This window comes from Silurus aristotelis, assembly GCF_946808225.1.
Source record: "Silurus aristotelis genome assembly, chromosome: 18".
Lineage (NCBI taxonomy): Eukaryota > Metazoa > Chordata > Actinopteri > Siluriformes > Siluridae > Silurus > Silurus aristotelis.
This window is the reverse complement of record NC_139591.1, coordinates 20,231,925-20,258,769: the sequence shown is the minus strand read 5'-3', so window position 1 is coordinate 20,258,769 and position 26,845 is coordinate 20,231,925. Positions and strand designations below refer to the sequence as shown.

General features: G+C 40.8%; 3 protein-coding genes across 3 annotated transcripts; 2 read left to right on the top strand and 1 right to left on the bottom strand.

The window, feature by feature from the left end:
* Nucleotides 1-1,349: 1,349 nt before the first annotated feature.
* LOC310741526 (insulin gene enhancer protein ISL-1-like) lies at nucleotides 1,350-10,736 on the bottom strand (the record flags this gene model as incomplete). The annotated part of the gene is made up of 5 exons (XM_083569436.1): nucleotides 1,350-1,813; nucleotides 3,025-3,308; nucleotides 4,442-4,701; nucleotides 6,313-6,505; nucleotides 10,643-10,736. 5 exons carry the CDS (start codon nucleotides 10,734-10,736, stop codon nucleotides 1,631-1,633), a joined length of 1,014 nt encoding a protein of 337 aa, XP_083425562.1. The 3' UTR covers nucleotides 1,350-1,630.
* LOC310741212 (Golgi phosphoprotein 3-like) lies at nucleotides 10,645-16,538 on the top strand. The gene is made up of 4 exons (XM_083568844.1): nucleotides 10,645-11,093; nucleotides 11,739-11,870; nucleotides 13,406-13,520; nucleotides 13,647-16,538. The coding sequence occupies exons 1-4, from the start codon at nucleotides 10,884-10,886 to the stop codon at nucleotides 14,069-14,071; spliced, it is 882 nt and encodes a 293-aa protein (XP_083424970.1). The 5' UTR covers nucleotides 10,645-10,883; the 3' UTR covers nucleotides 14,072-16,538.
* A 3,281-nt stretch (nucleotides 16,539-19,819) lies between these two features.
* Nucleotides 19,820-26,390, top strand: LOC310741551 (uncharacterized protein; the record flags this gene model as incomplete). Its single annotated transcript, XM_083569473.1, has 9 exons — nucleotides 19,820-19,967; nucleotides 20,062-20,117; nucleotides 20,226-22,351; nucleotides 23,057-23,584; nucleotides 24,122-24,460; nucleotides 24,620-25,108; nucleotides 25,166-25,324; nucleotides 25,508-25,873; nucleotides 26,286-26,390. The coding sequence occupies exons 1-9, from the start codon at nucleotides 19,951-19,953 to the stop codon at nucleotides 26,388-26,390; spliced, it is 4,185 nt and encodes a 1,394-aa protein (XP_083425599.1). The 5' UTR covers nucleotides 19,820-19,950.
* Between the last annotated feature and the right edge of the window lie 455 nt (nucleotides 26,391-26,845).

The following is a 26,845-nucleotide window of genomic DNA, read 5'->3' as shown; positions in this document are numbered from 1 at the left end:
AAATGGACCTTGAAACACTATAAGAAGCATAGTACAGTGAAGAGTGAGATGAGTGCTGTGAGGTAAAGCGTTACTGCCGCATTTTTCAGCTTTGTAGGAAAGCATCAGTGTTTTAAATCTGATGCAGGCAGCTACAGAAGCCCAGTGGAGTTATATGGGTGATGAAGGTTTAAACAAGTTGTAAGGCTGCATTCTGGATCAGTTGCAAATGACAAATGTCTTTCTGTAAATCTGTAAACCTGCCAGGAGTGAGTTGCAGTTGTCTAGTGTTGAGATGACGAGGGTCTGAACAAGCACCAGAGTGGCCTGTGTGGATGGAAATGCAACAAACAATCTCCTGATGTTCTAAAGGAGAAAACAGCATTAACATACTAGATTATATATATATATATCGGGGGGGGGGATGTTGGTGGGTGAGTGAGGGTGTGGAGTGGAAATTGTAAGGATGAGATATAATGTAAAGCAATTTCAGCAAATATAGCATTTATTACAATATTGATTACAATCATTATTATTATGTGGGGCCTAAAGCAATAACAACAACAACAACAACATATTGAATGCTTAAGAATGCAAATATAAATAAATAAATAAATAAATAAATAAATAAATGAGAAAATACAATTAGCACTAACTATTTGTACAAATAATGAAAATACAAAGCTACAAATATTAAACACTATTTGTTAAATAATAATAATAATAATAAAAGAACAGAGAAATGTAACAGTATTTCTACAGTGGTGCTTTTAATGAGAAAAAAGGAAATATTTCTATGTATTTCGAGGATAATTGGATTTATTTTACTATATTAAAAAAATTCAGAAACAGTCTACAGGAGCAGCTGATAAAAAAAGAAGATATTTTTCAGTAATCCAATTTGTTTGGAAAATCCAATCATATTTGCTTTTTAGTTGATGTAAATTGTGTAAATGTATAAAGAGTCTAATTTATTAATGTGAACCGTAATTGACAAGGTTCAAATAATTAAGTTAGAAATGACTTCCTGCAATATGCATTTCCTGACTTCGTTCTATATGGATTTAAAATCACGTATTCATTTAGCGAAAGAGAAATTTTATGAAACTTGTTTTCCAAAGAAAGCAATCAAAACTAGTTTTATAAAATAAAACACATTAAACTAACCATTCAAATGGGACAAAAACAATGTCACTCTGTAAAAGAGAAAAATGGCTTAATAGCATTAATGGAATCTAATTTAGTGGTTGTATTTTGGCGCTCTCTTTGTTCACACTTTTGTGCATGTTTGTGAGCATCACTACTAATAAATCAGCTGTGTTGTGAATGTGATAATAAACGCTGATTATCATTTATCACCATCACATGAATACAGAGCAAATTTGAATTTAACTGACTGAAGTTTGGTGTATAAAGACATTTTTGCACAATACTACTCTACTATACGATATTTCTTAAGACATTTCTACATCATTATTATTTACAATATGATTTTACGTTCGTGTTTTCTTTCTTTTTAAACCGTGGAAAATTTTATTCACTTTAAATAAATAAATACATTCCTGAAAATGTAAAAAAAACAACAACACTAGTTCACATTTCTATCCTACTTATGCACTTTACTCTCTTCAGTGTTCACTGGCAGTGAAAGTTAGGGTTGATGGGTGAGAGCCACCGGTTCCTGATCAAATGTGTGATCATTGTCTGAATGCAAGAGACTCATTAGGAGCTTCCAAGATGGCTGGAAACTCTGCAGGTCCAGAGGATGCATCAGTGAGTCTAAGTCCAGGATCTCAGGAGTGATGGCCAACAACGGATCATCTGCCATAGCGATCTATGAATATAATTCAATAAAAGACTGATAATGCTTCTGTTTATTGCAAAGTCCTGAGAATCCAAGACGTCCCAAAATGATTACTAATAGTGCTAAAGCCACAGTGCTGGTGAATGTTCGATTCTGCTTGACTACTTGAGGTTGAATTTGAACTGGAGCTCAAACAGTATTTCACAGCTCTGGAAATTTGCTCTGAGGAGACAAATATTTCGCAATCCAACCTCAGCACAATCTGAGGTAAAAACCGAAACCCCACCCGAGACATGCTTATAATATGTTTCTTTCCAAAAGAAAACATAGAGGGGCCATGGATTATAGAATTTTGTGAATAAAGAGTTAAAAAAAAAAATCCCTAGGAATATATATTTTTTAGAAATATAGGACCTTACTGAATAAATACAGTTATGGAAGCATAAGGCCCTGGGAATGTAGAATCCTAGGAATGTAATGTGAGTCTGGAGCATGTAAAGCCATGTAAATATAAGACCCTTGGAATATATAAAGTGATGGGAATATAAAATCATGAGAATATATAGTGTCCTGGAAGTATAACATTTCAGGAATATGGAGTTCTGGGTGAAAAGTCCCTAAGAATATAGATTCTTGGGAATGCACGGCCCTGGGAAGATACATTTATGTGTATGCATAGAGCCCCTGGAATATAGAATCCTGGGACTATAAAGGCTGGGACTCCCTGGAGTATAAAGTTTTGGGGATAAAAAGTGTAGGGATAATAAATCCCTGGCAATAAAGAATCTTAGGAATGTAGGACCATGTGAAAGTAGGACCCTTGGAATATAAAGTCATAGGAACACCAGGTTCTGACAATATAGGATCTTGGAAACATAGGGCCCTGGAAGTATAGAGGCCTGTGAGTATACATTATTCTGAATAAAGAGTGTAGGGAACATAATCTCTGGGAATATTGAATTATAGGAATGTAGGGCCATGTGAAAGTAGGACCTCTGGAATATAAAGCAACAGGAACACAAGATCCTAAAAAGTGAGTCTTGGGAACATAGGGACCTGAGACTAAATAGTCTGGTAAATGTAGGAAACTGGAACTAGAGTTTTGGACACATAAAGCCCTCAGATATATGCAGTCCTGGGAATACAATGCTGATTCCTTATTCATTTCAAAAGACTTGAGTATTTATATTAAATCAGTAAGAATTTGAAAGAAATTCGGTGCACCCTCTGCGTTTGTCTACCTTTTCTCGGCTCTTGTGCTGCATCTGTCTCTCCAGGATGCCCTTCTTTTTGTCTTTGCATCGTTTGTTCTGGAACCAGACGCGAATAACGCGTGAACTCAAGCCTGTCAGCTCCATCAGCTGTTCCTTCACCATAGCGTCCGGACGCGGGTTTGCACTATAGCACGTGCGCAGGACATGGAGCTGAGACTGGCTGAGTGCCGTCCTCACACGTGCGGTCTTCTCAGGCTTGATTGGTGCAACGGGCCAGCCCGAGTCAAATTCTTCACCTGACTGGGAAATGTCTGCATGCAGGTGGAAAATACACAGTAAGAAATATAAGTACATTCACTGACCAAAATGTGAATGATTTAGGAGTTCATTCTGGGGACACATTGAGCGCAAGGTGCACCCCATTTCCAAATCTACCCAAGGGTAAGGAGACTGAAGAATATAGAGGAAACATGCAAAACTCGTCATTTCAAGTATCTTAGTATCATTCAATTATTATAACATTTTCTAGCTACATATAACTATATAAACATGTGCTTATTTAGTACATGTAGACACAACCTAAAATTTGTTTGCATCTGAAGCTTGAATTTCAGGGGACATGAATGCAAATAGAATGAAGGGAATTATATCATTTCCATATACAGTATATACTGTATATATATATATATATATATATATATATATATATATATATATATATATATATATATATATATATATATACATAACCTGTCTGCAAAGGGCATTGGGCATTATCAAATATACCCTTTACCCCAACCATGGACTATTCACCCTTTTCCCAACGCCAGACGCTACAGATACCTCAGATCCCGCACATACAGTCTGAAAAATAGCTTTTTTTTCCTTGTGGCTGTTACTGTACTAACAAGCTGATCATATAATGTAAACAAAGACACTACTACACTGTTGCTTTCTGTCTGTATTGCACTGCTTCATCCACTATGCATCTTCGCACCATCCATAACATGTGTTTCTCATTGCACTATTGTATATTCCACCCGTTTTTTTTATTCTGTATCATTCTGTGTTTATCATATTGTGTTAGTTGAGCATGTTATTTTCTTGAGATGTTTTGTCCTTTGCATTATCTTTAAACAGTTATACTGTATATTACTTTATATACCATATCTTATTACCTATTGCACCTTCTGTACATTATTCACTCTCACCCCTGTACATATGAACCCAAACCCTCATTTACCATATTGCTATTTATTGTAAATAGGCCACTTATGCGCTTCTGGTTAGATGCAGAACTCTGTATTGCAGATGCATTGGCTCTGTACATGTACTCTGCCACATTGAAAATAAAGTAATCTAAATATGATTTTTCTACAGATTTCTGAATATAACACTGCAGATTTTAGTGTGTTGGTTTCTCCTCCTGATTCTCCATGTTTACCTGTGACTTCATTACACCTGTCCAGGTCAGGCATATGTGCTGAGTCATGTGTAAATGTTATTAATCTGTGCCTGGAGTTTTGATGACCAGTGCAGTGTAGAAAACCATCCTGGATGGTAAACTCATCTCCGGGCAGCAGCTGCCGGTCACAGCGTTCACACCGGAAACAGTGCACGTGATAGACGTTAACTCCTGCACGCAGGACGTAATCGCGACTGCTGAAGGGCTTTAGACATTTTGCACATTTGGTGGTGTATAATCTGAAAAAGCAAACGAACACATGACTTAATCGATGTTTAAATTGATACTGTTGCAACTTCTTCATTTAGCATTTTTGTTATTCAGAGGAAGCACAACTTGCTACAGATGTATAACACACACACACACACACACACACACACACACACACACACACACACACACACACACACATCCTGAATTCAGCTGCATAGATGTTATTAAGTGTATAGTTTGCCCCAAATCAATCTTTAACCATTTTGTTTTTGATAGATGTTCAGCCTTTCATTTAATATCACAAGCAGCCGTCACTGCACAGAAACATTCAAGAGCTTACTTATATTACCCATAAATCACTGTAAAAATATGTGACACAAATTACATTTCTTCAGTTACTGCAGTTTTTGCACAGACTGAATCAGTCTGAGATAAAATTGTAACCACAGGTTGGGAAAGTCTTTACGACTTTTGATTAAAAAAAACTAGTAGTAGTAACGGAAACATGGGGTCTTGGGAATTTAGAATCCTAAGAGTATAGAGTTTTGGGAATGAAGAGTCTTGGAAACATAAAGTTCTTGGAAACATAAAGTTCTTTGAATTATTATAACAGAATTATTAGAATTATAGAACTAAGAAATATAGGACCCTGGGAATATACAGTCATGAAAGCGTAGTGCCCTTGGAAAATAGATCTTGGAATATAGAGTCTAAAAAATATGTTTAGGACCCTCGGGTTTAGGATTCGGAAGTCCTAAGAGTATAAAATCTTGGGTATATAGAGTCTTGAGAGTGAAAGACCCTGTGAGTGTCATAACCTGGGATTATAGTATCCTGGCAGGATAATGTCTTGGGAATAAACAGTCAATGGAAAATAGGGCCATGGGAATACAGATTCTTAGAAACAAAGGGCTCTGGAAATCTAAACTCTCAGGGTTACAGGACCACAGAAATGTAGGTCAGGTGTATTTAACTCTCACAAATAACAGCAAGTCAGTTTACAAAAACATGATTGCATATTGAAAGAAAACATAAAGTTTATCAATAACATATAAAGTAGCTAGTGGTCATACGTGTTAAGTGTCTGTGTCCTTCATCAGGCTTGTCGATATACATATGTACAGCACTAAATCTTAATACACTCTAATTCTTAATTATATAAACAGCTTTTCATTATATCCATGTTTAGTGTATGAGCTAGTTATTAAATTTGATTTGTCTCATTTGCAGCGGATGATGGAAATTCCCATTGAGTCACCAACATGAAGTGATTCTCTCGGCTCGCAATTGACTCCCTGTTGTTCTTTAGTTGTTTTTTAAGATTTGTGATATTTAATGTTTTGCCTAATTGCTAAAATTGTTTAACGAAATCCAAGATCAAATTTTCGACATAACATTATTACTTTAGTTAAATCAACGAGGCGCTAACAAGGTGTATTTATACTGCAAATGCAATGTAAAGTATACATTAGTGTTTTTATATGGTAAAATGATACTATAAGTGTGGCTAGATTGCTGATTTGTGTTCACCCAAAAGATCCTGCGAAGAGGCACAGCTTGGCAAACAACACACTTATTTATTGTCTCATGATGACCGTGATCATGCAAACTTGAAGCAATAAAAAAGGATGAAAAACCTGATGTAATCGCTTTTACACAGCGTCTTTCCATCTTTAACGAAGCAGGTGTGAGACTCGTCCAGGTTTTGCTGGCACTCTACGCACTTCAGACACGCCACGTGCCAACGCATGTCAGGAAACACACTCAACACAAATCGGTCGCGGATCTGAAGCCCACAGCCAACGCAGAGTGAAGGCAGGCCCTTTTCTGCTGCGTAGAACAAAGAAGGTCCTGTTCATAATTTGCTGTAATATGCACATTCGTTCTATAGTGCAATTCAAGTTTTCAATCTGATTGGTCAGAAGGTGTTTATACATTTTTCTCAATCAGTAGCTCTTACAATAGTTTTGGCTGTAGGGCAAATCACACGTTTAATTATTAATATAAATGCACTAAAAGTTACAGTTCCCATAATAAAATGAATACGCAGGGACTTTTGAGATTGTCCATATAATAATGTATACATTATACTGTATATACAATGTATAATGTATATAAATAAAAATGTATAATCACGAATAAGATATGAACAAGTTTCCTGTGTCCGAATTATCATCGTTTGTGGTTACACAGTAATTCGACAAGCTGTGTTTTTGTCTATTTAATTCAATTCATTTTTATTTGTATCGCACTTTTAAAAATGGACAGCTTTATACAGATAAAGAGTTTATAAAGTTGTTTAAAAGAACATACAGTATAAGTTTAGTGCCTACAAATCTGTTCCTTATCATTTAAAGTTTATCCCTTGAGCGAGCCAGTGGCAAGGAAAACCTCCCTGAGATGATATGAGGAAGAGACCTGTAACCCGAAATGTAACCCGACTCAAAAAGGGAATCCTCATATGGGTGAGCCTGAATGTCCATTAAATACAATTCCATCATTGTTGAGGTGTAGTGTTGTGATATGTGCTAAAATGCAGTCCTGAGCCATCCCTGCGTTTCTCAGCAAATTTATGGATCTTGGATGCCTCATTAGCTATGATATAGAGTTTACACGAGAGGCTGGTGATGGAACGACGTTAAAATTGGAACGACTAGTTAAAATTGGAACTAGCTCGTATCATGGATGTTTGTGGTATAAGAGAAATACCGATAGGGTGGTAATGGCCTGATATTGATTATCCTACTTTTTAGGTTACTACCACAAAATGTTTGATTATTTATATATTGTATGATTATTCTTTACGCCATTACATTAAATGTATATTACTGATTATCATACACACATTATTTTTGGTCAAATGGTGGACAATATTTGAATCAGAGATTAAATATGTCAAAAACATTCAAAATGGAAGAATATAATTTGCCTTAGACATATTTCGTTTTAATTAGTCTAATGGTCATAATTAGTAACAATAGCTGTGCACGATAAATAGTGCATAATGATCACTTACCTTTTTGTAACTCTTCCATTGCTGGAGTAAATGTAAGTATCCCCTCTGACCACAAATCACCTCTCAGTATCCTCCTGTGTCCCTTTCAGCACTGGTTGGCCACTACAACAAGCCCCTCTAAGTACCGCTTGCTTTTGATTGATGTGACGCTGAATTATCCTGCCACATAGACGACTGATTGGTTGCCACACAGCTGTTCAAATCCAATCTACACTCACTGACAGCTGTCTTCTTTTTTGAAAATCTAACAGGTGCAGATTAGAGCGCCTACCTTTTGTATGAGCAGTTCAAGTGAGAACAGCCTTTAGGTTCTTAAAGCAGCAATTTGTACTATGTATAATGCTAATCTGGAGGTCGTAGATTTAGTTGTTACATTTAGAACATCGAGCCACCGGACATGTCTTGGTTGATTTGGGATATGGGGTACATTTATTTTATTTTGCCGTGAAGAATTTTTTAGCGCCATTAGGAATTATATTACTAAACGTTCCACCAACAGAACACATTTGGCCCAAGTCAAGTACTTCGAAAACCACAGATCTAGATGACCTCGAAACATAACATGTAGTACAAAATGAACATCTATTGTACACTTAGTCTAGAGTGTATCAAAAATATGATTATTTACAGATTGTAAAGTCAGTCACATGCACACATAAAAAGCAGGTGTAAAGCAACAGCACGATAACATGGCCTGCTGTAGACATTGTCACCTTATCAGTTTTGTTTGAAGATAACCAGGTCTTTGTCCTAGGCGGAAAAAGATTAGCATACGAAGCATTACGGATTAAACTAATTAAATGTGTAAGTTTATACATGTTCTAACTTGGTTTAAATGGATGGTTTTGAGTTTCCACAATGTAACAAGAAAATAAAATCATGGCTCTAATGTAGAACTACAAATTTAGAAAAGTCGGCTTGGGGTAAACTCATTTGTACATGATTTTATGTTTTAGAACACGGCTGTATTGTAAAAAAAAGAACATTTTCTCTAGTGCTGTTTTCAGCTGTGTGATATATTTAGGTTAGGTTTCTATATCAATGTGACATAAAGCTTAGGAATACATAGAAGTGAGTATATTTTAGATGATTAAATAAATAAAATGAAAGGCAGGCCTTATATATTAGCTATATTATTCTCAGTGCTTTAAAGATAAACATTTAATAATTGAGTACCAAACATCTAAACTTACAGCAAATGTGAAATGGCCTGATTATAGCCTTTGTGGATTTGTTGATGATAAATTTTTCTGAATTTGACTACCAAGAATGCAGCCACAAGCACACAGCAGATTAAAGATTAAAAATGTATCACGAGCATTAATTAACTCTTATTCTTATTGCTATTATCGGGATTAATTCTGCTTTGGGGTGCCGCTTACTGCTCAATGGTGCCTGGTTTTCTTCTTAAATAGATATGGGATTGTGTCTGCACAGGATCTTTCTGGGTTCTTCAGTATCCTCAGACCTCTCTGTACTATGACTGTATAAAAAAAAAAAAAAAAAAAAAAAAAAAGGTCCCTTGAAGTAAGGGAGTTCGTGAAATGATGCAAACCTTGAAGTTTCATGCAGGACAATTGTTTTATTGAACAGGGCAGGGGCATGTGTGCCAGGGGCAACAGTGTGCATATTAGATTACAATTATACTGTACATATTATGTGATTTAAGATTCATTTAATTAATACATATATAATGAAACTGTAACTCAACTCACCGTGATGCAGAATCAGTGTGAGCTTAATTTATCTGTAAAAAAAAAAATAGGACTGAAACAAGTGTGGGAAATTGTCATAGGTCTGGAAGGGTCTTTTTTAAATAAAAAAAAAAAAAACACCATGCCCACTATGAAAGCCAATAAAATGCTAATAAAATAAAAATAAAAACATTTTTAATCTTCCTGTGTGGCCCATTACAAAATGATCCACTGCGCTATACTGGACTGTGGTTGTGGGCCCCTGGTCTAGGGTCAATGTCCTCGTCACACCCAGTATTCTCAGGATCGATGGGACCCTGACCAGCATCTACTGAAGAGAAATGAATGTTTAAACCTTGGGCAATTTTAATTAGGCCCATAATACAGTTGCCATCATGATTATTGCTCCTTGTGTCTCCTAGGGCAGTGGTGGTTCAGTGGTTATGGCTTTGGGTTACTGATCTTCAGTTTTGCCAAGCTGCCACTGTTGCCTTTGAGCAAGGCCTTTAACCCTTTGTGCTCCAGGGCTGCTGTACCATGGCTGACCCCGGACTCTTACTCCATAAGTATATGTCAAAATGGGTAAGTGGTAGCTGAGTGATTAAGTCTCTGGGATACTGTTTGGAAAGTTGGGGGTTCAATCCTCAGTATCGCCATGGTGCTACTCAAGAGCAAGGCTTTTAACCTTCTGTGCTCCAGTGATATTGCATTATAACTGAACCTGTTTCCTTAATGTACATCGCTGAGGTATACAAAGAAAGAATTTCACTGTGTGCTGGAAAGTACGTGTGATGAGTGAAAATGCCCCTTTACCACTTTAAACTACATTCAATTTGGCCTGATCCTGATCTACTACATTTTGAGGAAAAAGAGGAAGCTTTCACAAATAAAAAAATTATTCACAGAAAGGATCTAATAATTATGAGATATTAAGTCATAATTATGAGATCCTTTCTGTAAATTCTTTTTTCTAGGAGATCTAGGAGGCCATGATCTCATAGTAATGAGATATTGAGTCATAATTATGAGATACTAAGTCATAATTATGAGATCCTTTCTGTGAATTCTTTTTTCTAAGAGATCTAGGAGATCAGGATCTCATAATTATGTTAATTTTTTTTCTTTGTAAATGCAATGTGCTTCCTGCTTTTCACTGTCTCTAGTTGGAAATGTTATCTAATGAGGAAAAGGAATCCTAATCTGTAGATATAATCTCCTGTACTGTGGTCTTTGGTGCAGAGTAAATAATCTGCCCACTTCCGTGATCTATGTCGTCATCCCGGATATCTATGTCGTCATCAGAGCCGCCATATTGGATCCGGAAGTCAGACAGCCGGATGCATGTAAACATCCACGTCAACGAGCAGCTGAAGTTTCAGGAAACGGGATTAAATTGACAGAATTATTTTCTTATTTTCTGCCTCCAAACGTACGCGTTATCGTGCAGTAGCTGCGGCGACGTGCTGGGTATAGAAATAGCGGACTGTGAGCGGGAGTAATGACTTCGCTGGCGCAGAGGAGCACCTCGGGCCTGGTGCAGCGGCGGACAGAGGCCTCGCGTAACGCCGCCGACAAGGAGAAGAGCTCCGTCGGCGACGAGCACGAAGAGCGCCGCGAGGACGAGGACGAGAACGAGTGCGGAGACTCGAAGGAGACGCGGCTGACGCTGATGGAGGAAGTGCTGCTTCTGGGACTGAAAGACAGAGAGGTGCGGGACACACACACACACACACACACACACACACACACACACACACACACCTCAATAATCCATAATTAATAACTGTACTAAGAAATGGTATCAGTAAAACCTTTTAAAAAAGTAGTTTAAAACCATAAATAGAGCTACAGAGATGAGCATTTCCGGTTCTGTCAAATAATGATGATCATCATCATCATCATCATCATCTCATAATTCTTAGTAATAATCACTAGATCTAATCGTATCTAGTTTATTTTATGTAATCTCATTTAATCTGTGTGGGTCTAAGAATCTAATCTTAAACCCACACAGCCTTTGGTGATATTTCATATTTCACACACATCTGAGATTATTAAATATATTCTCAAGGATATCTTACAATATTTCATCTTTAGAAGCATTAAATAGGTGGATGTGTTCCTGAGGCACGGAGTGTAAACTTGTATGTATTTAGGGTTACTCGAGTGTTATATGTAATATTGAACAAAAAAAACAGTCAAATTCAGATATTCAAAGAGGATAAAGAAGTTTCTTTGTGAGTTGAAGTCCAATTGACTGACTGTGATTCCAGCAACTAGTGTGTGTGTGTGTGTGTGTGTGTGTGTGTGTGTGTGTGTGTGTGTGTGTGTGTGTGTGTGTTTGATGTCACAGGGTTACACCTCATTCTGGAATGACTGCATATCTTCAGGCCTGAGGGGCTGCATGCTAATCGAGCTCAGCCTCCGAGGACGACTTCAACTCGAACCCTGCGGTATGAGGAGGAAAAGCCTGCTGGCCAGAAAGGTGTGTGTACGTCAGACTGTTGTTCTGGTACACCCTTAAAAAAAAAAGTGTTTAAACATGTTCATTGTTACTTTTGCCATTATAGAATAGCTCACAAAACATGTTTCCTCAACGAAATTCTTTATTGTGGTAAGACTGTTGGTTGTGTGCGACGGCAAACGGACATATGCGCCTGATGACGCCTTTGCGTGTTTGGCCGGTTTCTCTTGCTCTGTTTGTGTTATGCCTGTCTGAGTAGTGGAGGGACGGGAGGGAGGGGAAGGGCACACACACACACACACACACACACACACACACACACACACACACACGCCGAAACATCACCGGTCGTACTTTCGTCGCGAAGGCACTGATTCTGGTCCAGAAGGGTTGAGTTTGCGGTGATCGTCACCCATGCGTTTGAACATCATCCGACCCTAGGTGACGTGATCTTTTGCAAACGTACAAATTCCGAGAGGCAACACGTGCACGTGGCCAGATTGTGGAGTTTATGTAACTTGGTAACGTCCATCCCTGGAATGTTTAACTCGTAGTTCTTCAGCTGTGAATAACCAGTGGTTTTGGAATATTGTTAAACTGTAGTTCTGGAATATTGGTAACCCATATTTATAGAATATTGGAAAGATGTTGCTCTGGAATATTTAACTTCTACAGCTACAGCTGAATCGATAGATCTGGAATACAGGAGATCCACAGTCACAGATCCATGTTTAACCTAAAGCCCTGCAGCTGTAACTCCAGTTGTAGTTGTGGAATTTTGGTAACCCACTGTTTTAGATATTGAGAACATGTTTGCACAGTTGTAACTGTAGTTCTGGAATAATACAGGTAGTCCTCTACTTACGATGGAGATACGTTACGATGACCCTATCGTAAGTAGTAGATGGTACTATTTCAGTATTTCCTGTTTCATGCTGATTTATTAAATAAAATTTTCAGGGCGGGGCATCTCACAGGGCGAGATCGTACATCATACATCGTACGCTGCTGCCTGTTGCGCGAAATGTAAATATTTGTATCGCTCTCATGATAGTGAGTTCGAAAAAACGCAAGTCGAACATTCGTAACTCGGGGACCGTCTGTATTCATTTGTAATTCTGGAAAGTTGTTCATCTGCAGCTCTGGAATAGTGTCAACTTGAAATTCTTCATCTATGACTGACTAGAAGATCTAGAATGATGATAATCTGTAATCCTGGAATATCGTTAACTCCTTCTTATAGAATATTGGGAACGTGTTTCTCTTCAGTTGTAACCGTAGCTGTAGTTCTGGAAAGCTGCAGCTCTGGAATACGTATACACTTATACACCAGTAGCTATGGACCGTTGTTCAGCTTTCGTTCTGGAATTTATTGCTCACCTGTACCCTTGAGATATTGTTAATGGAATCATGTTAATCTCTGGTTGGAGCTCAGGTTTAAACCTGTATGCCAAGTATAGACAGCAGAATCCTCTTGATGGTGAATCCATTAAACAGTGTCACTTCACAGTTTCCTAATGCATTCATTTGAGTTGATTTCCCCCCTGTGTGTTTAGGTGCTGTGTAAATCGGACACACCCACAGGAGATGTGCTGTTAGACGAGGCGCTGAAACACGTGAAGGAAACGCAGCCGCCTGAGACGGTGCAGAACTGGATAGAGCTGCTTAGCGGTGAGAGGGGACACACACTTAACTACACAAACCTGTTTAATCTGATTGATCGAAAGGTGAAGTTGTCAGAAGTCTTCTGATTCTAATCTGTCAATTATCTTTGTATACTTCCTTTGCCTTTTCCAGGGGAGACGTGGAATCCCATGAAGCTCCACTATCAACTTCGCAACGTTCGTGAGCGCCTGGCGAAGAACCTGGTGGAGAAGGGCGTGCTGAGCACGGAGAAGCAGAACTTCCTGCTGTTCGACATGACCACTCACCCGCTGAGCAACAGCACGGTGAAGCAGCGCCTCGTCAAGAAGCTCCAGGAAGCCATGCTCGACAAGTGGGTGAGGGAGCCACAGCGCATGGACAAACGTCTGCTCGCGCTCATCCTCCTCGCGCACTCCTCCGACGTGCTGGAGAACGCTTTCGCACCGCTGCTGGACGAGCAGTACGAGCTTGCCACAAAGCGGGTCCGCACGCTGATCGAGCTCGAACCGGAGGCCGAGGCCACCAAATCCGGCTCCAATGAGCTGCTCTGGGCCGTCGTGGCCGCTTTCACCAAATAAGAGGAAGAGAGTGGACTTTATATCTGAAGAACATGCAAGAGAGAATGAGAGACCGTGGCTGCTCGCACCGAACGAAAGGGAACGAGAGAAAACTCATAACCCTCGGATGTATAGCTCGGGGTAAACTGGAGGTGGTGGGACTATAATAATAGTGGAATTCCTAATAATGAAGGACAATTATTCTAATGATGATTATAATAACATTTCTTGATGAAACCAATCTCCGCGACATGGAGATTTTGTGTAATTCAGAAAACAAATGATCGTTTCTCTGTGAGAGTTTTTTTTTTTTTCTTCACTTGACCATGTCTTTCACTTGAGGACAACTCGGTCCGCCTGTACACAGGTGTCCACCAATGCGCGTTTAGCAAGGAACAATTCAGCCGTCTGGTTATAAAATCACTGCCCTCGTGTCCACCTTATAATAAAACAAGTGGTTCGGTGAGAAAAACAAAAACTAAAAAAAACCACGTACACTGTACACAATCGCACAGCTTTCCTTTACGAGCAACAAGACTTTACGCTCGGCCAGTCGCTAACGTCTACTAATTCAAATCTATCTCAAAGTATCTCTTTTTTTTTTTTCTTCCCCCAGAAACATTTGCCACAGAAATGTATGCACGTATTGCTGATCAAGGTGAAATCGGATATTATTATTATTATTATTATTATTATTATTATTATTACATCCCGTTATCGCGACTGAGAATTGATCCTCGTGCAAGCCTAAAAAAGACCATCTTTTGTTTCCAAGTATATTTATTTAACACATCTGATCCTTAAAAAGGTCATTTTTAATGTTTTTCATTTATTTTTTAAATGACCAGACGTCTGCAGAGCTGGTGTGTGATTTATTATGTTTATTAGCAGTTCCCTGTCAGCTTGAATCCTTTGAGTACTTTGGCGTCTCCCCGTATTGAAAGTTATTCTGACACACAAATGTTTCGCAAATGTTATATATTTTTTTCCACTCAGTTAGTTTTCTAGCTAGTACATAATTCAGGGTTTCCCCCAAAGAGAGGAAAAGTACGCGTGTCCAGTGCGCATGAGCGATATAATGCACATCATATGTATTTCCAAACTTGATATTTGCACACTTCTTAAAGCAGCCCAGTTGTGTGTGTGTGTGTGTGTTTTTTTTTCTGTCCAGCGGGTGGCAGTATAATTGAGCCATTTCCCCTTACAGTTCTGTAGTAAGACAGAATCGGAGCCAGTGAACAAATGTAGTGCTTGAGTAGTCAGTTTCTCCTAATTTACAAGTAATAATAAAGGAGATCACAGGAGCCCACACTCGCAGGACAGGTAGGGGATAGTGTGTGCTGCAAAACTCCTGATTTATAAATATTTATCATTAAATAGGCCTAATTACTTCATTTGATTTCCTCTAATCACTTTATTTTTCAAGGTGAACAGAATCATAATGCACAAATACGTTATGTAGAAGAAGAAATGTAATGGCCCACAAGAGGATTTTGCAGTAATCAGACATCGTTTAAGTGCCACCTTAAAAAAGAAATCTTAAGAATAAAGCGCACCAGTGTTTAATTCCTTTTTTTTTTTTTTTATGTTCTCATCCTCATAGGTCTCTTAAGAAACAACATATCCTCATTGAATAGCACGCAGACGTAAGCATCGATATCTTTCAGAATGGCAATTTCCTCAATGCCTGTCTGATTTATTTTAGATTTTTTTGAAATATTAAGTGTCCTACAGAATTGCTTCAGTGTCTGTTTACTGTTTGTGCTGATGAGTTAAAATAGGATTGAATTAATTTTATGCAAAACAGCTAAACGTTTCTTGCAATTCTGTCATTTTTCTTAAAATGTTACCACTTTAATTTCGTATCGCTACGACATTATTCTCAAAATGTTTTGCCTTTATTCTTCGTAGTGCTGCAACTTTGCTCTCTCAGTGCTATGACTTTAATCTCGTAATCAGATTTTTTTAAAGGTGGCACTAAAATGCTGCAAATTTCAAATGTTCTCAAAATTAAACCTTGTTTCTATGTACAAGCTCAGACACACTAATGCAACTCGGTACCCCGTTTTCTTGCCCTATCAAAAGGTTGTCATCTTATTTTTTTGCTATTATATTTTTCAACACTATAATATAATTGTCTGACTGTTGGATTAGAACCTTCTTAAAATCGCTAGATCATTACCAAATTTCACATTTTCTGGCCCAGTCCACTGACATTCATCTGTCCTTATTCCATTTTAAAGCTCATCTTTTGTTGCACGAAACACGACGTTGATAGATTTTTTTTCTGTGGAACGAGAACGGATCAGTTCATCCCTACTCCTTTTCCAAGTCCCAAACTGAATGAGAAGATGTTTTGGGCTGTTAATTAACTACGGTGTAGAAGTAGTTTTGCTGCGAAATTGTGGAAAATTGTGTATTTGTACAAATGCTTTTTACCTTGTAATAAAGGACCATCCTATAAGTGCCTGAACTGGACGGAAACAAACGTTGTCCTGATGCTTTTATTTGATTCCGGAGTAAATATGACATGCTCCCACACAGTATTGCGTTCGCCTGAGCATACGATGCAAGAAAATCATAGCCGGTTTCAAAAACTTGGAATGTTTACTGAGGCCACTGTATGTTTAGAATTTATTTAATTTTAATGTCTGTGACATAAATAAATAAAAAGGGGTTTTCACAGGCAATAAGAGCGGGATAAAACACTGGGATGTGATGGTGTAGGAAAATAAGCAAAGAAAGAGAATTTTTACTTGTCACATGTACAATACAGCAGAGTAAAATTCTTTTTTCAGTTATCCTACCTATTTTAGGAAGCTGGGGTCCAGTGTTGTGCTAGTTACTAAAAAATAGTAACTAGTTACAGTTACTCGTTACTTTGTTCAAAAAGTAACTTTGTTACTTTGTTGATTACTAACACCAAAAACTAATGCGTTACTGGTAAAAGTAACTTTTTAGTTACTTTTTTAAAGAACCTTCTTTAATGTTCCCATTAATGCCCTTTAATGCGTTATGGTCTATACAAACACAAAACTGACTTAAACACAGAGTAATTTTTACACACTATTTTATTTAAGTCAGAGCAGCACAAACTGAATATATCACAAGGATTTCTGAAATAAATAACAAAACAAGCTGAATAATATTTTCACAATCAAAAACTAAAGTGGCTTCTGCATCATAAAAGCTGTTGTGTTGAACTCTTAAAATGTTCCTTTCACAGCTAAAGTATGAAAATTATCAACAATGTAGAACAGAACACCGGGTTAGCTTCTAGCTTCATTGAGGCATGGAGTTTCTGGAGGTGCTGCTATCGCAGTAGATACGACCTTCGAGCTAGAAAGACACAGCTTACATTTGACTAAAAAGTTTTTGTCTTTATGCTCAACTAAAGTGAAATAATGAGCATATTTTCACTTTGAGAAACTCGTCTTGCTCTCGCCTCGACTTGCCATTACTGCCGCACAGACCTGAATAAATGGAGACATGCCCACAGTGCGTCTTCTTCGTGTTTACAGTGGTTCATCCTAAAATCCGACAATGCGTCTCTGCTGTAAACAGGTTAGACTGTAGGCTACACTTCAGCCCAAATTCCTTCATTTATAAAAGTAACGGGTAACGCACCATACGGTAATGGTAACGGAGTTACTTTATTTAAAAAAAGTAATGCGTTACAGTATTAGTTACTCCCAAAAGTAACTTCGTTACGGTAACGCCTTACTAGTATATACTAGTATATAGTAACGCGTTACTGCCCAACACTGCTGGGGTCAGACATTACACACCACCCCTGGAATACAAAGAGTTAAGGGCCCTGCTCAAGGGCCCAAGAGTGGAAGCTTTGCAAACCCAAGGCTTAAAACCTTAAACTTCTGATAAGTTACTCAGAGCCTTAACCACTGAGCCACCACCCTCCCTATGTGATGTACTGATAACGCTCCAAAGACCAGACAAATCCAAGGTCACGAACCCAGTTGTGCTAGTTTAGAAATCCAAAGAAAGGGCTCTGGGTCATAGGCTAGTCATTTTATTACCAATTAGGTTCAGTTCAATGTAAAAGTAGCAATCAATGGAGATTCATGTAACACAATATCATAAATGATATACAGCGGGTACGGAAAGTATTCAGACCCCCTTAAATTATTTACTCTTTATTATATTGCAGCCATTTGCTAAAATCATTTAAGTTCATTTTTCTTCATCATTAATGTACAAATAGCACCCCATATTGACAGAAAAACACAGAATTTTTGACATTGTTGCAGATTTATTAAAAAAGAAAAACTGAAATATCACATGGTCCTAAGTATTCAGACCCTTTGCTGTGACACTCATATATTTAACCCAGGTGCTATCCATTTCTTCTGATCTTCCTTGAGATGGTTCTACACCTTCATTTGAGTCCACAATGCATGTCAGAGCAAATGAGAATCATGAGGTCAAAGGAACTGCCTGAAGAGCTCAGAGACAGAATTGTGGCAAGGAACAGATCTGGCCAAGGCTACAAATGATTTTAGCAAATGGCTGCAATATAACAAAGAGTTAAGAATTTAAGGGGGTCTGAATACTTTCCGTACCCACTGTAAATGGGAATAGGGACATCCGAAGCAAGCCATACATAAAAATGTGTACTACTGTAAAGCCGTGCTACTCTCAAGCGTGACTGTGCATCGATGTTCTTAATACCATTAACACCAGAGACGTGCAGTCGTAAGAAGCTGTGGTTCACCTGTTATAGTCCAATGAAAATATGAATGTAACATATCTGTGTAAAAGTAATTTTGGCTTGCAGCTACCGATAAAACTGCAATTAAAAAAGCACCCTTCACCCCGTCCCCCGCAATGATAAGGCAGTGCGAGAGCCCAAGTATTGATTGTATAACATTGAATAACATTGGCCTATTCAAACCAAGTTATTGAGAATTTAATCATTTCATCTCTTTGGGGATCATGTGTGTAAATCTGGTTCTGTCTGTCCAGTGCCTTACTGACCCTTGACGTTACTGCATGTCACTGATAAACACTTCCATTAAATGAGCCCAATTAAAAAAGATTGAATGGCAGTGATGCAGGAACAGCAGCATGAGCAGCATGATTCTCTAAACAGCATAAAATTTAACTGCTTTAGTTCCTTAGTCTTCAAGTGTCTCATATTTCTCTACCTAACATTGTGGCAATTATTTAAATATATATATCTATCAGCATTCTTCTACTGATTTTCCTCTGCATATGACCAAACCATCTCAATCATGCCTCCCTCACCTTGTCTCCAAAACGTCCTACATGCGTGGCCCCTCTAAAAAAATTATTTCTAATCCTGTCTATTACCTGGTCTCCAGTGGAAAGTTTTGGCATGATCCATCTCTGGATGAACAGCAGGGGTGGCTTTTTTATTTGTAAAATCCCAGTGCTAATTCTTAACACTTGCTGACATGCACATTCTTTTGGTTCTTTGATTTATTTTGTGTAGCATTTGTTAGGAAAAAGTAACACAATTAATGAAACTTAATTTTCATTTTATCTGTCTGAAAAAACTGCTTCATAATAAATGGAAATTGTTTCTAATTAATTTGTCCATTCACTTAAGTTTATAAAAAAGTGTTAAAAAAATTTGTGAGAAACACAGACAATTTGTGTTTTCTTTCTCCATCTGTAATTTTGGCTGTAGCATTCTATTTTGTGCATGTACCCAAGACCTACCAATTGAATTCACCCTTGAAGTCATGTGATAGGGAGTAGTTAATTTTTGTCAGCTGACTTGAATTAGGTGCTTAAAAGGCCGGCCTTCCTGCTACTGAGCAGGTTGTATTTTGAGATCTTTTTAGTTTTTGTGAGTCAGCAGTAAAGTGGGAGCACGGCAGGCCTGAAGCCTTTGGGAAGTCACATGTTTAGCCATTATGTGGTGCTGCAAAAGGTAATGCTGCATTTTGATATGCTAACTTGTTTATTTTGCAGTAGTATTTGATTGTAAATGTTTTTTTTTTTTTTATTAACTTTTTGTCTTACAGGCTCTGGTTACTCTTAATTGCTTTACTTCACATACTGGATGTAAGGGCACTTGGAGGTAAGCTATTTTAAAACTTGTGTTGACTTTTTTTTTTGTTTTTTTTAAGTGATATTTCATAGACTTATTAAAAGAGAGAAAAGCCTGAGTTATATTTCTTTTAACTAGTGTGGAACAGAAGGCCTGCACAGGATTGGTACAGTGTTGATGTAAAGATGGGTCTTGATCAGACTCAGGAAACTGCTTCCTTTCCTGATGGAGGCCATGCTTCCACAGCCAGGAGGGATGAAAGTAAAGCCAATGCTGGAGCTTTGCAAAATAGTGTAGTCTCTCATGCAGGCTTATCTTCATCAGATGCCCTGGGAACTGGATTTTCTGGTCAGTCAGAGAATATATTTAACACCCTTCAAGGCTTCCAAACTCAGAATGTTGGTTCATGTGCTCAATTAACATCTGAACAGGATGTTCCAACCCCTGAGATTCAGACCAGCCATGGGGTTCAGTCTTTTGGCCTGTCAAACCATCCATCAATTGGGCATCAATCTGGTCACGCTAAAAATTCACCCTTCTACCAACAAAGTAACTCTCAACAGAATGAACTGTCTCAAGGGCTGCCAAGCCCATGTGGTGGTAGTCAAACAGGCCCTGCCCCTGCCATTATTGTGACTCAGCAGACCTCAGAAAATGCAATGTCCAGTGGTTCAATGCTTGGTACATCAAGCTTTACCAACGGTTATCAAACCCAAGGCTTGACTGGCTATGGACTGTTTCAAGGGCTTGTGAGCCAGTTTGGAAGTTCCCAGACAAAGAGAGGCACAAATCAACTGAGTTCTGCTCCTGCTGTAACTGTGACCCAACAGTCTGCTGAGAGTGGACAATCCATTAGCCCCCCTGTTTCAGTGTCCTCCAGTTTGAGTGGTTCTCAAAGACCCTCTGCCCATTGGCTTTCCCTAGGCCTTTCCAGCCCATATAGTGGTTTCCAGACACAGCCAGGCACAAATCAACTGGGCTCTGTTCCTGCTTCAACTGTGACCCAGCAGGCAACTGACGGTTCTACAACAGGAAGCTCTCCTAGTGGTTCTCAAAGCTCAACTAGATATGGACTGTTTCAAGGCCTTTCCAGCCCTTATGGTGGTTTCCAGACACAGCCAGGCACAAATCAACTAGGCTCTGTTCCTGCTTCAACTGTGACCCAGCAGGTAACTGACAGTGCTACAACCGGAGGCTCCTCTAGTTTCAGCATCCCAAGCTCATCTATTGGTTCTCAAAGCTTAACTGGCTATGGACAGTTTCAAGGCCTTTCCAGCCCTAATAGTGGTTCCCAGACACAGCCAGGCACAAATCAACTAGGCTCTGTTCCTGCTTCAACTGTGACCCAGCAGGTAACTGACAGTGCTACAACCGGAGGCTCCTCTAGTTTCAGCATCCCAAGCTCACCTATTGGTTCTCAAAGCTCAACTGGCTATAGTTCTCAAAGCTCAACTGGCTATGGACTGTTTCAAGGACTTGTGAACCAGTTTGGTAGTTTCCAGACACAGCCAGGCACAAATCAACTGAGTTCTGCTCCTGCTTCAACTGTGACCCAGCAGGTAACTGACAGTGCTACAACAGGAGGCTCCTCTAGTTTCAGCATCCCAAGCTCTCCTAGTGGTTCTCAAAGCCCCTCTGCCTATTGGCTTTCCCTAGGCCTTTCCAGCCCATATAGTGGTTTCCAGACACAGCCAGGCACAAATCAACTGGGCTCTGTTCCTGCTTCAACTGTGACCCAGCAGGCAACTGACGGTTCTACAACAGGAAGCTCTCCTAGTGGTTCTCAAAGCTCAACTAGATATGGACTGTTTCAAGGCCTTTCCAGCCCTTATGGTGGTTTCCAGACACAGCCAGGCACAAATCAACTAGGCTCTGTTCCTGCTTCCACTGTGACCCAGCAGGTAACTGACAGTGCTACAACAGGAGGCTCCTCCAGTTTCAGCATCCCAAGCTCACCTATTGGTTCTCAAAGCTCAACTGGCTATGGACTGTTTCAAGGCCTTTCCAGCCCTTATGGTGGTTCCCAGACACAGCCAGGCACAAATCAACTGGGCTCTGCACCTGCTTTAACTGTGACCCAACAGTCTGCTGAGAGTGGACAATCCATTAGCCCCCCTGTTTCAGTGTCCTCCAGTTTGAGTGGTTCTCAAAGACCCTCTGCCTATTGGCTTTCCCTAGGCCTTTCCAGCCCATATGGTGGTTCCCAGACACAGCAAGGCACAAATCAACTGAGTTCTGCTCCTGCTTTAACTGTGACCCAGCAGGTAACTGACAGTGCTACAACCGGAGGCTCTCCTAGTGGTTCTCAAAGCTCAACTGGCTATGAACTGTTTCAAGGACTTTCCAGCACTTATGGTGGTTTTCAGACACAGCCAGGCACAAATCAACTGGGCTCTGCTCAATCAACTGTGACCCAGCAGGTAACTGATGGTTCTACAACAGAAGGCTCCTCTAGTTTCAGCATCCCAAGCTCATCTATTGGTTCTCAAAGCTTAACTGGCTATGGACTGTTTCAAGGTCTTTCCAGCCCTAATAGTGGTTCCCAGACACAGCCAGGCACAAATCAACTAGGCTCTGTTCCTGCTTCCACTGTGACCCAGCAGGTAACTGATGGTGCTACAACAGGAGGCTCTCCTAGTGGTTCTCAAAGCTCAACTGGCTATTGGCTTTCCCTAGGCCTTTCCAGCCCATATGATGGTTTCCAGGCACAGCCAGGCACAAATCAACTAGGCTCTGTTCCTGCTTCAACTGTGACCCAGCAGGTAACTGACAGTGCTACAACAGGAGGCTCTTCTAGTTTCAGCATCCCAAGCTCACCTATTGGTTCTCAAAGCTTAACTGGCTATGGTTCTCAAAGCTCAACTGGCTATGGACTGTTTCAAGGCCTTTCCAGCCCTTATGGTGGTTCCCAGACACAGCCAGGCACAAATCAACTGAGTTCTGCTCCTGCTGTAACTGTGACCCAACAGTCTGCTGAGAGTGGACAATCCATTAGCCCCCCTGTTTCAGTTTCCTCCAGTTTGAGTGGTTCTCAAAGCCCCTCTGCCTATTGGCTTTCCCTTGGCCTTTCCAGCCCATATGGTGGTTTCCAGACACAGCCAGGCACAAATCAACTGAGTTCTGCTCCTGCTTCAACTGTGACCCAGCAGGTAACTGACAGTGCTACAACAGGAGGCTCTTCTAGTTTCAGCATCCCAAGCTCACCTATTGGTTCTCAAAGCTCAACTGGCTATAGTTCTCAAAGCTCAACTGGCTATGGACTGTTTCAAGGACTTGTGAACCAGTTTGGTAGTTCCCAGACACAGCCAGGCACAAATCAACTGAGTTCTGCACCTGCTTCAACTTTGACCCAGCAGGTAACTGACGGTTCTACAACAGGAGGCTCTCCTAGTGGTTCTCAAAGCTCAACTGGCTATGGACTGTTTCAAGGCCTTTCCAGCCCTTATGGTGGTTCCCAGACACAGCCAGGCACAAATCAACTGAGTTCTGCTCCTGCTGTAACTGTGACCCAACAGTCTGCTGAGAGTGGACAATCCATTAGCCCCCCTGTTTCAGTGTCCTCCAGTTTGAGTGGTTCTCAAAGACCCTCTGCCTATTGGCTTTCCCTAGGCCTTTCCAGCCCATATGGTGGTTCCCAGACACAGCAAGGCACAAATCAACTGAGTTCTGCTCCTGCTTTAACTGTGACCCAGCAGGTAACTGACAGTGCTACAACCGGAGGCTCTCCTAGTGGTTCTCAAAGCTCAACTGGCTATGAACTGTTTCAAGGACTTTCCAGCCCTTATGGTGGTTCCCAGACACAGCCAGGCACAAATCAACTGAGTTCTGCTCCTGCTGTAACTGTGACCCAACAGTCTGCTGAGAGTGGACAATCCATTAGCCCCCCTGTTTCAGTGTCCTCCAGTTTGAGTGGTTCTCAAAGACCCTCTGCCTATTGGCTTTCCCTAGGCCTTTCCAGCCCATATGGTGGTTCCCAGACACAGCAAGGCACAAATCAACTGAGTTCTGCTCCTGCTTTAACTGTGACCCAGCAGGTAACTGACAGTGCTACAACCGGAGGCTCTCCTAGTGGTTCTCAAAGCTCAACTGGCTATGAACTGTTTCAAGGACTTTCCAGCACTTATGGTGGTTTTCAGACACAGCCAGGCACAAATCAACTGGGCTCTGCTCAATCAACTGTGACCCAGCAGGTAACTGATGGTTCTACAACAGAAGGCTCCTCTAGTTTCAGCATCCCAAGCTCATCTATTGGTTCTCAAAGCTTAACTGGCTATGGACTGTTTCAAGGTCTTTCCAGCCCTAATAGTGGTTCCCAGACACAGCCAGGCACAAATCAACTAGGCTCTGTTCCTGCTTCCACTGTGACCCAGCAGGTAACTGATGGTGCTACAACAGGAGGCTCTCCTAGTGGTTCTCAAAGCTCAACTGGCTATTGGCTTTCCCTAGGCCTTTCCAGCCCATATGATGGTTTCCAGGCACAGCCAGGCACAAATCAACTGAGTTCTGCTCCTGCTTCAACTGTGACCCAGCAGGTAACTGACAGTGCTACAACAGGAAGCTCTTCTAGTTTCAGCATCCCAAGCTCACCTATTGGTTCTCAAAGCTTAACTGGCTATGGTTCTCAAAGCTCAACTGGCTATGGACTGTTTCAAGGACTTGCAAACCAGTTTGGTACTTCCCAGACACAGCCAGGCACAAATCAACTGGGCTCTGCTCCTGTTTCAACTGTGACCCAGCAGGTAACTGACGGTTCTACAACAGGAGGCTCTCCTAGTGGTTCTCAAAGCTCAACTGGCTATGGACTGTTTCAAGGCCTTTCCAGCCCTTATGGTGGTTCCCAGACACAGCCAGGCACAAATCAACTGAGTTCTGCTCCTGCTGTAACTGTGACCCAACAGTCTGCTGAGAGTGGACAATCCATTAGCCCCCCTGTTTCAGTGTCCTCCAGTTTGAGTGGTTCTCAAAGCCCCTCTGCCTATTGGCTTTCCCTAGGCCTTTCCAGCCCATATGGTGGTTTCCAGGCACAGCCAGGCACAAATCAACTGGGCTCTGCTCCTGCTTCAACTGTGACCCAGCAGGTAACTGACGGTTCTACAACAGGAGGCTCTCCTAGTGCTTCTCAAAGCTCAAATGGCTATGGACTGTTTCAAGGCCTTTCCAGCCCTTATGGTGGTTCCCAGACACAGCCAGGCACAAATCAACTGAGTTCTGCTCCTGCTGTAACTGTGACCCAACAGGTAACTGACAGTGCTACAACAGGAGGCTCTTCTAGTTTCAGCATCCCAAGCTCACCTATTGGTTCTCAAAGCTCAACTGTCTATGGACTGTTTCAAGGACTTGTGAACCAGTTTGGTAGTTCCCAGACACAGCAAGGCACAAATCAACTGAGTTCTGCTCCTGCTTCAACTGTGACCCAGCAGGTAACTGACAGTGCTACAACAGGAAGCTCTTCTAGTTTCAGCATCCCAAGCTCACCTATTGGTTCTCAAAGCTTAACTGGCTATGGTTCTCAAAGCTCAACTGGCTATGGACTGTTTCAAGGACTTGCAAACCAGTTTGGTACTTCCCAGACACAGCCAGGCACAAATCAACTGGGCTCTGCTCCTGTTTTAACTGTGACCCAGCAGGTAACTGACGGTTCTACAACAGGAGGCTCTCCTAGTGGTTCTCAAAGCTCAACTGGCTATGGACTGTTTCAAGGCCTTTCCAGCCCTTATGGTGGTTCCCAGACACAGCCAGGCACAAATCAACTGAGTTCTGCTCCTGCTGTAACTGTGACCCAACAGGTAACTGACAGTGCTACAACAGGAGGCTCTTCTAGTTTCAGCATCCCAAGCTCACCTATTGGTTCTCAAAGCTCAACTGTCTATGGACTGTTTCAAGGACTTGTGAACCAGTTTGGTAGTTCCCAGACACAGCAAGGCACAAATCAACTGAGTTCTGCTCCTGCTTCAACTGTGACCCAGCAGGTAACTGACAGTGCTACAACAGGAAGCTCTTCTAGTTTCAGCATCCCAAGCTCACCTATTGGTTCTCAAAGCTTAACTGGCTATGGTTCTCAAAGCTCAACTGGCTATGGACTGTTTCAAGGACTTGCAAACCAGTTTGGTACTTCCCAGACACAGCCAGGCACAAATCAACTGGGCTCTGCTCCTGTTTTAACTGTGACCCAGCAGGTAACTGACGGTTCTACAACAGGAGGCTCTCCTAGTGGTTCTCAAAGCTCAACTGGCTATGGACTGTTTCAAGGCCTTTCCAGCCCTTATGGTGGTTCCCAGACACAGCCAGGCACAAATCAACTGAGTTCTGCTCCTGCTGTAACTGTGACCCAACAGTCTGCTGAGAGTGGACAATCCATTAGCCCCCCTGTTTCAGTGTCCTCCAGTTTGAGTGGTTCTCAAAGCCCCTCTGCCTATTGGCTTTCCCTAGGCCTTTCCAGCCCATATGGTGGTTTCCAGGCACAGCCAGGCACAAATCAACTGAGTTCTGCTCCTGCTTCAACTGTGACCCAGCAGGTAACTGATGGTTCTTCAACAGGAGGCTCTTCTAGTTTCAGCATCCCAAGCTCATCTATTGGTTCTCAAAGCTCAACTGGCTATGGACTGTTTCAAGGACTTTCCAGCCCTTATGGTGGTTCCCAGACACAGCCAGGCACAAATCAACTGGGCTCTGCTCCTGCTTCAACTGTGACCCAGCAGGTAACTGACAGTGCTACAACAGGAGGCTCTTCTAGTTTCAGCATCCCAAGCTCACCTATT

Bases quoted from the DNA above. Each gene is read 5' to 3' on its own strand.
- LOC310741212 (XM_083568844.1), top strand. From the start codon at position 10,884: ATGACTTCGCTGGCGCAGAGGAGCACCTCGGGCCTGGTGCAGCGGCGG. The intron at 11,094-11,738 runs GTGCGGGACACA...TTGATGTCACAG, and splicing joins TGGGACTGAAAGACAGAGAG to GGTTACACCTCATTCTGGAA. The intron at 11,871-13,405 runs GTGTGTGTACGT...CTGTGTGTTTAG, and splicing joins AAAGCCTGCTGGCCAGAAAG to GTGCTGTGTAAATCGGACAC.